General features: G+C 37.6%; 1 protein-coding gene across 10 annotated transcripts in view; it reads left to right on the top strand.

Annotated features, from left to right (window-relative positions):
* MARK2 (microtubule affinity regulating kinase 2) overlaps window positions 1-11,416 on the top strand; it is a 220,298-nt gene that overhangs the window by 133,654 nt on the left and 75,228 nt on the right. For all 10 annotated transcript variants that reach the window (XM_060758466.2, XM_067472467.1, XM_067472466.1 and 7 more), the window contains exons 2-3: window positions 6,466-6,645; window positions 9,967-10,020. In XM_060758466.2, coding sequence (XP_060614449.2) covers window positions 6,466-6,645; window positions 9,967-10,020 — 234 coding nt within the window. The remainder of the gene's footprint in view (window positions 1-6,465; window positions 6,646-9,966; window positions 10,021-11,416) is intronic.

An 11,416-nucleotide genomic window follows, 5' to 3' on the forward strand; every position in this document is an offset into this window, starting at 1 on the left:
GGTAGGGCGCAGACACCCCATGATAATGTGGCATGTCTCATTAAGAGCCACATCCACTCTTTAACGTGGTGAGATGTGTTGCACACCGGGCATGCATACTCAGCAGAATAGCATAGGGCGAGGGCAGATGTCTTCACTGTGTTTAGTTGTGATCCCCAGGTTGTGATCCTCCAGAAGCGACCAGAAAGCACCCCTGACAGATAGGCATCCAGTCTCTGTTTAAAAGCTTCCAAAGAATGAGCCTCCACCACACTCCAGGGCAGAGAGTTCCACTGCTTAACGGCTCTCACAGTCAGGAAGTTTTTCCTCATGTTCAGATGGAATCTCCTCTCTTGTAGTTTGAAGCCATTGTTCCATTGCGTCCTAGTCTCCAAGGAAGCAGAAAACAAGCTTGCTCCCTCCTCCTCCCTGTGGCTTCCTCTCACATATTTATACATGGCTATCATATCCCCTCTCAGCCTTCCCTTCTTCAGGCTAAACATGCCCAGCTCCTTAAGCCGCTCCTCATAGGGCTTGTTCTATGGCTATACATGGCTATCATATCTACTCTCAGCCTTCTCTTCTTCAGGCTAAACATGCCCAGCCCTTTAAGCCTCTCTTCATAGGGCTTGTTCTCCAGACCCTTGATCATTTTAGTGTAGAGAGGAAGTCATAGGGAGGAGGGAGCAAGCTTGTTTTCTGCTTCCCTGAAGACTAGGACGCAATGGAACAATGGCTTCAAACTACAAGAAAGGAGATTCCACCTGAACATTAGGAAGAACTTTTTGACTGTGAGAGCCGTTCAGCAGTGGAACTCTCTGCCCCGGAGTGTGCTGGAGGCTCATTTTAGTCGCCCTCCTCTGGACAGATGAGATAGTGCTGTTGTTGTTGTTGTGTGCTTTCATATTGTTTCAGACTTAGGTTGACCCTGAGCAAGGGCCGGGTAAATGACGTTGGAGGGCCGTATTTGGCCCGCGGGCCTTAGTTTGAGGACCCCTCGTCTACACTGCGAGATAGTCTGGGATAATCAGATAATCTGGGATCAAATCCTGGGCAGTGTGGAAGGGGCCTAAGAAAGATCAGGGGTTTTGTTGTTGTTGTTATTCCACAGGTTAGTACGTCAACCAGCAGGTTTAACTCGTATGAAAGGGGAATCTGATTTAACATTAGGAGGAACTTTCTAATCTTCAGAGCTGTTTGGCAGTGAAGAGACTGCTTTCGAACGTGGTGAATGTTTTTAAGTAGAGGCTGCATAGCCAGTTGTCTGGAATGCCGTAGGAGCAGATTTGTTATGTTGTCGGAGGTTCGATTAGGTCAGTAGTTCTCAACCTTCCTTATGCTGCGATCTCTTAATACAGTTCCTCATGTTGTGGTGACCCCCAACCATAATTTCGTTGCTACTTCATAACTGAAACTTCTCATGTAAAATATCTTTTATGCAGGATGTATTTTCATTCACTGGACCAAATTTGGCACAAATATCCAATGCACCCAAATTTGAATACTGTTGAGGTTGGGGGGAGGATTGATGTTGCCATTTGGGAGTTGTAGGGATTTATAGGGAGCACAGTCCATCCTAAGTCAGTATTAAAGTGCATTGTGAGGACATATTGCTGAGAGTTCTCCTTATTCTGGGAAGGCACACTGGAACAACCAGACTCCTCCTAAAGACTGCCAGCGTTGGAGCACCCTAAGATCTTCTGGGGAGACCTTGCTCTCTATCCCGCCTGCTTCACAGGTGCGGCTGGCGGGGACGAGAGACAGGGCCTTTTCTGTGGTGGCCCCTCGGCTCTGGAACGCCCTTCCCGTGGAGGTAAGATCAGCCTCCTCGCTGATGGTATTCCGAAGAAGACTAAAAACTTGGATGTTCAAGCAGGCATTTGGCTAATTCGGTGCAATGAATGTGTTGATTACGGATTGGTAATATGGATGATGCAATTGGACCACGATTTTAGTTAGGAGATGTATTGGATTGTGATTTCGTGTAATATTGTGTATTATGTTTTTTATGGTTTTAATTGTATATTTTGTTGTAAACCGCGTTGAGTCGCCAATTAGGCTGAGAAACGGCGGTATACAAGGACAGTAAATAAATAAATATTCCTCTGAAGTGAGTTCCAGAGTCGGGGGGGCCATCACCGAGAAGGCCCTCAGTATATGTTTTCTGGTGGTCTTTGGCATCCTCTCTGAAACCCCCTCATGACAGTTTGAGAAACGCTGCTATAGATGGACTGAATGCAGACAAACTTGGGGATTTGGGGATGAAAGGCTTCTCACCCTTTTCTGTGTTTATGCCCCAAATTTAGCCCGCTCTTCAACTGAGTTGTGGGCTGTTGCTCTCTTGGGTCTACGGCAACAGCTGAGCCACTCTTCCAAAAACACCCAAGAGGAGCCGAATCCAACACTGCATCACTCATTTATAATTTATGCTCAAGCTGGGCAGGGAAGGATGAAAAAGAATGCTAAGCGTTGCTGAAGAGATGGCACAACCAAACCCTAATTCTTGAGAGCATTACTTATTTATTTATTTATTTATTTATTTGGTGCATTTGTTAACCACCGCTCTCAGCCCTAGGGCGACTCGCGGCGGTGTACAACATATAAAAAGCATATTATACAATCAGCTACAACGGCAATACAACATATCACTAATACATTATCATTTAAATTACACTAAAGTAATCCGCTTCGTCTTATCATAGAATCATAACCCATCTCATAGTCAATATTCCGTTCCAGTTGTCATTTCCAGTTACTGTAGCCTTTAGTTGAATGCCTTCTCGAATAGCCATGTCTTCAGGCTCTTCCGGAAGGACATAAGGGAGGGCGCCTGTCTGATGTCAACAGGGAGGGTGTTCCACAGCCGGGGGGCCACCACTGAGAAGGCCCTATCCCTCGTCCCCGCCAGGCGTGCCTGTGAGGCAGGCGGGATAGAGAGAATGGCCTCCCCAGACGATCTCAAGGTCCTCGTGGGCTCATAGGCCGAGATGCGGTCCGAAAGGTATTTTGGGCCGGAACCGTTTAGGGCTTTGTAGGATAGCACCAGCACCTTAAATTGGGCCCGGTAGCAGATCGGCAGCCAGTGGAGCTGGAACAGCAAGGGCGTTGTATGCTCCCTGCGTCCCGCTCCTGTTAGTAACATGGCTGCCGCGCGCTGGACTAGCTGAAGCTTCCGGGCCGTCTTCAAGGGCAGCCCCACGTAGAGAGCGTTGCAGTAGTCAAGGCGGGATGTGACCAGAGCGTGTACCACCGTGGCCAAGTCAGACTTCCCAAGGTACGGGCGCAGCTGGCGCACGAGCCTAAGCTGTGCAAATGCTCCCCTGGTCACCGCTGAATCCTGGGGATCCAGGCTCAACAATGAATCCAGGATCACACCCAAGCTGCGAACCTGCGCCTTCAAGGGGAGTGCGACCCCATCCAGCACTGCCTCATTGGATTTGAATGCAGACTGTGTCTGCTGGGGTTCTCCCGTGGGTGACTCTGATGAGACCTCAAACAAAGGCAAGGCTCTGCGAGGTCAAGAGGGAAGGGAGTCGTCTGGAACGGGTTACTCGGATGGCTGAAGATATCTTGAATATAATCTCCATCGGAGGGTATAGTTTGAATCCTCTCAACTATAATGTTTACCTATGAGAGGAGTCATGCTGTATCACAGACTCATAATAATCTATTATCGAGTGTACGATGGAATCTCAAAATCCCCTAATCCAGCATTTCTCAACCTGGGGGTTGGGACCCCTAGGGGGGTCGCGAGGGGGTTTTCAGAGGGGTCGCGAAAGACCATCAGGAAACACATATTTCTGATGGTCTTAGGAACCCCTTTGACAGAGAAGATCTTATATATAATATCATAATGTAATATAACGTAATAGTAATAATAATAATACGATACTATAATTATATGAAGAGGGGGTCAGGAAGACGGTTCCATCTTGTCAACTGCACTGTGGAAATAATATAATATCATATATTGTATATACATATGATATTGATAATATTATAATGTAATACAACATAATAATAATAATAATAATAATAGTATAATAATAATACAATACTATAATTATATGAAGAGAGGGGGTCAGGAAGACGGTTCCATCTTGTCAACTGCACTGTGGAAATAATATAATATCATATATTGTATATACATATAATATTGATAATATTATAATGTAATACTACATAATAATAATAATAATAATAATAGTATAATAATAATACGATACTATAATTATATGAAGAGAGGGGGTCAGGAAGACGGTTCCATCTTGTCAACTGCACTGTGGTAATAATATAATATCATATATAGTATATACATATAATATTGATAGTATTATAATGTAATACAACATAATAATAATAATAATGATAATAATAATAATAATAAATAATACAATACTATAATTATATGAAGAGTGGGGGCCAAGAAGACAGTTCCACCTTGTCAACTGCACTGTGGTAATAATATAATATCATATATAGTATATACATATAATATTGATAATATTATAATGTAATACAACATAATAATAATAATAATAATAATACAATACTATAATTGTATGAAAAGTGGGGGCCAGAAAGACAGTTCCACCTTGTCTCCTGCACTGTACTAATAATATAATATAATATATTGTATATACATATAATATTGATAATATTATAATGTAATACAAAATAATAATAATAATAATGTAAAAAAACACATATTTCTGATGGTCTCAGGAACTCCTTTGGCAGAGAAGATCTTATATATAATATTATAATCCAATACAATATAATAGTGGAACCCCCGGTGGCACAGTGGGTTAAACCACTGAGTTACTGAGCTTGTTGACCGAAAGTTTACAGGTTCTAATCCAGGGAGCGGTGTGAGCTTCCACTGTCAGCCCCAGCTTCTGCCAACCTAGCAGTTCGAAAACATGCAAATGTGAGTCGATCAATATGTACCACTCTGACGGGAAGGTAACAGTGCTCCATTCAGTCATGCCGGCCCCATGACCTTGGAGGTGTCTACGGACAACGCCGGCTCTTCGGCTTAGAAATGGAGATGAGCACCACACCCCAGAGTCAGACACAACTGGACTTAATGCCAGGGGACTACTTTTACCTTTACCTTTACCTTTACTTACAATATAATAGTAATAATAATAATAATAATAATAATAATAATAATAATAATAATACGATACTATAATTATATGAAGAGAGGGGGTCAGGAAGACAGTTCCACCTTGTCTCCTGCACTGTGCTAATAATATAATACCATATATTGTATATACATATAATATTGTTATAATGTAATAAAACATAATAATAATAATAATAATAATAATAATAATCTAATAATAATTGCCAACCTAGCAGTTTGAAAACATGCAAATGTGAGTAGATCAATAGGTACCGCTTCGGCGGGAAGGTAACGGCACTCCATGCAGTCATGCCGGCCACATGACCTTGGAGGTGTCTATGGACAACGCCGGCTCTTTGGCTTAGAAATGGAGATGAGCACCACACCCCAGAGTCAGACATGACTGGACTTAATGTCAGGGGACTACCTTTACCTTTACCTTACTAATAATAATACAATACTATAATTATATGAATAGCGGGGGCCAGGAAGACAGTTCCACCTTGTCCCCTGCACTGTGCTAATAATATAATATAATATAATATAATATAATATAATATAATATAATATAATATAATATAATATAATATAATATAATAATGGCATCCTTGAAGTGACTGGACTGACCTTGAAGGAGCTGGGGGTGGTGACGGCCGACAGGGAGCTCTGGCGTGGACTGGTCCATGAGGTCACGAAGAATCGGAGACAACTGAATGAATGAACAACAACAACAACAATATAATATAATAATATAATATAATATATAGTATATACATATTGTATAATAATAATAACAACAACAACAGAAAATCAACGCATCATACTGCTCTGGGACTTCCAAATTCAGGCTGAGTTTTTGAACACAATACTTCTGACCTCACGATCATGTTAAAAAACCACGTATGGGTTGTCGATGTTGCAATCCCAGGCAACAACTGGAAAAGCGGACATGATACAAGGATTTAAAGATCGAATTGCAAAGACTCTGACACAAGCCAGTCAATGTGGTCCCAGTGGTGAATCGGCACACTGGGTGCAATGCCTAAAGACCTTGGCTTGCACTTAAAAACAAATACCGCTGACAAAATTATCATGGTGGAATGACTGCTGATTAAGTTTTGGTTATGAGCTTCTGGATAATGTGCCATTTCTCAGGTGTGGACCTGGGAAGAAATTGTTATTGATGATGGTGATGTTATTGCATGTAACTCCTTTTTGCGTGTTTTGTAAGAAAACGTCTTATTATTGACTATTATTGAGTATAAGTGTTCGATTTTGCACATTATATATCACTTTTCATGTAATAAGGCATTGTAACCCTCCAAACCTAATCTGGGCCATTTGTCTCTTTGCAGACGGCCTTAGGACATCCGGAGTCCAAGCCCAGCACAAAGTCCAACATGCTGCGAGGCCGCACCCCAGCTACCTCTGCCGACGAACAGCCACATATCGGGAATTATCGCCTGTTGAAGACCATCGGGAAGGGAAACTTTGCCAAGGTCAAGTTGGCACGGCATGTCCTGACAGGGAAAGAGGTGAGAGCTTACCCAAAGGGGAAGGAAAGAATTTGTGAGTTGTGTTGCCAAATGAAAACAGACAAAATCACTTATATCCATGATTTTAAAACAAGACAATAGTGATCACCATATAAGGAAACGAAATGAATTCAGGAGCATTAGTACTTATTTAATGTATTGTCGAAGGCTTTCATGGCCGGAATCACTGGGTTGTTGTAGGTTTTTCGGGCGATATGACCATGTTCGAGAAGCATTCTCTCCTGACATTTCGCCTGCATCTATGGCAGGCATCCTCAGAGGTTGTGAGGTCTGTTGGGTGGGAGAAAGAACTCTTGTCTGTTGGAGGCAAGTGTGAATGTTGCAATTAGCCAGCTTGATTAGCACTGAATGGCCTTGCAGCTTCAAAGTCTGCTTCCTGCGAGGATCCTTTCTTGGGAAGTGGACATTCCACAGATATATTATTATTACATTTCCTTGAACCAATTCTTGAGTCTTTTTATTATATTATTAGATCTTCCTGAACCAATTCTTGATTGATTCTTGATGGTGATGATGATGATTATTTTTTTGTTGTTGTTGTGTCAGGAGCGACTTGAGAAACTGCAAGTCGCTTCTGGTGTGAGAAAATTGGCCGTCTGCAAGGATGTTGCCCAGGGGATGTCTGGCTGTTTTTTATCATCCTTGTGGGAGGCTTCTCTCATGTCCCCGCAAGAGGAGCTGGAGCTGAAAGAGGGAGCTCATCCACGATCTCCCCGGATTCAAACCTGCGACCTGTCGGTCTTCAGTCCTACCGGCACAGGCATTTAACCAACTGCACCACCAGGGGCTCCTATGATGATTATGATTGTTATATTATATTATATTATATTTTTTTATATTTATATATATATATAATTATATTATATTATATTATATTATATTATATTATATTATATTATATTATATTATATTATATTATATTATATTATATTATATTATATTATATTATATTATATTATATTATATTAAATGTCTGGTTGCTACTGACACGATAAATATGTAATTATATTATATCGATGTGTTGTCGAAGTCTTTCATGGTTGGAATTACTAGGTTGCTGTGAATTTTCCAGGCTGTCTGGCCATATTCCACAAACATTCTCTCCTGACGTTTCGCCTGCATCTATGGCAGGCATCTTCAGAGGTTGTGAGGTCTGTTGGAAACTAGGAAAATTGGATTTATATATCTGTGGAATGTCCAGGGTGGGTGAAAGAACTCTTTTCTTTTGGAGCTACACACACATATATATATCCATGCAAGCACGCATATATACACATAATACACAAATATATATACACACAAAACACAACAGCACAGACTCGGCCACACAAAACATGGCAGGGGATAGCTAGTAATATAATATAATATAATATAATATAATATAATATAATATAATATAATATAATATAATACATTGTATGTACATATCATATTGATAAGATTATAATGTAATACAATATAATACTAATAATAATAACACAATACTATAATTGTATGAAGAGAGGGGGCCAAGAAGACAGTTCCACCTTGTCTCCCGCACTGTGCTAAGAATATAATACCATATATTGCATATACATATAATATTAATAATATTATAATGTAATACAATATAATACTACTACTAATAATACGATACTATAATTATATGAAGAGAGGGGGCCCAGGAAGACAGTTCTACCTTGTCTCCTGCACTGTGCTAATAATATAATATAAAATAATATAATACATTGTATATACATATAATATTGATAATATTATAATGTAATACATAATAATAATAATAATAATAATAATAATACGATACTATAATTGTATGAAGAGAGGGGGCCAAGAAGACAGTTCCACTTTGTCTCCCGCACTGTGCTAAGAATATAATACCATATATTGCATATACATATAATATTAATAATATTATAATGTAATACAATATAATACTACATAATACGATACTATAATTATATGAAGAGAGGGGCCCAGGAAGACAGTTCTACCTTGTCTCCTGCACTGTGCTAATAATATAATATAAAATAATATAATACATTGTATATACATATAATATTGATAATATTATAATGTAATACATAATAATAATAATAATAATAATAATACGATACTATAATTGTATGAAGAGAGGGGGCCAAGAAGACAGTTCCACCTTGTCTCCCGCACTGTGCTAAGAATATAATACCATATATTGCATATACATATAATATTAATAATATTATAATGTAATACAATATAATACTACATAATACGATACTATAATTATATGAAGAGAGGGGCCCAGGAAGACAGTTCTACCTTGTCTCCTGCACTGTGCTAATAATATAATATAAAATAATATAATACATTGTATATACATATAATATTGATAATATTATAATGTAATACATAATAATAATAATAATGATAATGATAATAATAATACGATACTATAATTATGTGAAGAGAGGGGGCCAGGAAGACAGTTCCATCTTGTTTCCTGCACTGTGCTAAGAATATAATATAATATAATACATTGTATATACATATAATATTGATAATATTATAATGTAATACATAATAATAATAATGATAATCATAATAATAATACGATACCATAATTATATGAAGAGAGGGGGCCAGAAAGACAGTTCCACCTTATCTCCTGCACTGTGCTAATAATATAATATATTGTGTATACATATAATATTGATAATATTATAACGTAATACAATATAATAATCATAATCATATGATACTATAATTATATGAAGAGAGGGGGCCAGGAAGACAGTTCCACCTTGTCTCCTGCACTGTACTAATAATATAATATATTGTGTATACATATAATATTGATAATATAATAATAATAATAATAATAATAATACGATAATATAATTATATGAAGAGTGGGAGCCAGGAATTCACCTTGTCTCCCGCACTGTGCTAATAATATAATATATTGTGTATACATATAATATTGATAATATTATAATGTAATACAATATAATAATCATAATCATAATAATAGGATACTATAATTATATGAAGAGAGGGGGCCAGGAAGACAGTTCCATCTTGTTGCAAAATAAAAATATATACCAATTACATTACATTACATCCGTAGGTTAAATATTTTTGAATGTTTACATAAAACTGTAATTTAAGATAACTTACCCAAATATCCAGCTGAAAAGGCAGTATGTTTGTCCCTTGAATAAATGTCCAAGGGGCATGATGTGGGTTTTTATTATTATTTTATCCGCTTCAATCAATAGGCAACCCTAATGTTATCTTTCTGCATATTATTCCATTCAGGTTGCTGTGAAAATAATCGACAAGACGCAGCTGAACTCCTCCAGCTTACAGAAGGTAGGCTTTTGGAGTTGTTTTGGGTGTATACACTGAGTTGTATAATGCCATACAAATTGCATACAATGCTTGCATAGCTTCCTTGTGTTTCTCTAATGACATTTCCCCACTTCCTCGTGTTGGTAGAACACAAGTTGGACTTTGTAAATTCGTGGAAGCATTTAATGCTCTCGTGTTTGATGTTTCCAGATGTGATTGGCTCAGATGTGATTGGGAACATGGCAGTTCTGGCTGCTGTTAGTTGAGAATCTGGGCAAGAGAACCCTTTCTTCAAGCCATCCCTCGGTTGTGGAATGGCCTGCTGGAAGAGATTTGACAGCTGAATGCATTGAATATAAAACAGCAGCAAGGACCCATCTCTTCGAGCAGGCCTATCCGGATGATTTTTAAATTAGAAATTTTAAACTGTGTCCTGCCCTGCTTCTTTTAAATGCATTGCTCTTATGTGGTGTTTTAAACTGAGGTTGCAATTGGTGTAAATGTTTTTAACTGATGGTTCATGTTGAATTTTAATATGTTATTATTTATTATTATTTTATTTACGACATTTATATGCCGCCCTTCTCACCCTGAAGGAGACTCAGAGCGGCTTACAAGTAAAAAGGAAATACAATATATTATATTATTACTATAGCACAATATTAATATTATGTATGACATATATAATAATATATAATATATATGATATAATATAATATAATATTTATATATATATATATATATATATATATATATATTTATTGCTGTTCTCCTCATCCTTGGGGAGATGTGAGTAGAAAGTTGTGGTTTAACTGATGGTTCATGTTGAATTTTAATGTTATTATTTATTATTATTTACAACATTTATATGCCACCCTTCTCACCCTGAAGGAGACTCAGAGCGGCTTACAAGTCAAAAGGAAATACAATATATTATATTATTACCATAGCACAATATTAATATTATATATTACATATATAATATAATATAATATATTATTATATATAATAATATAATATATATCTATATGTTGCTGTTCTCCTCCTCATCCTTGGGGAGATGTGAGTAGAAAGTTGTGGTTTAACTGATGGTTCATGTTGAATTTTAATATGTTATTATTTATTATTATTTTATTTACGACACTTATACGCCGCCCTTCTCACCCTGAAAGAGACTCAGAGCGGCTTACAAGTAAAAAGGAAATACAATACATTATATTATTACCATAGCACAATATTAATATTATATAGTACATATATAATAATATAATATATATATGTTATTATATATACATATATGTTGCTGTTCTCCTCATCCTTGGGGAGACGTGGGTAGAAGGTTGTTGTTGTCATTATTATTATTATTGTCATTATTATTATTATTACTAGCTTGGGGACCTGGCATTGCTCAGGCTAT

Source organism: Anolis sagrei, chromosome 12, assembly GCF_037176765.1.
Source record: "Anolis sagrei isolate rAnoSag1 chromosome 12, rAnoSag1.mat, whole genome shotgun sequence".
In the NCBI taxonomy this organism is placed as follows: domain Eukaryota; kingdom Metazoa; phylum Chordata; class Lepidosauria; order Squamata; family Dactyloidae; genus Anolis; species Anolis sagrei.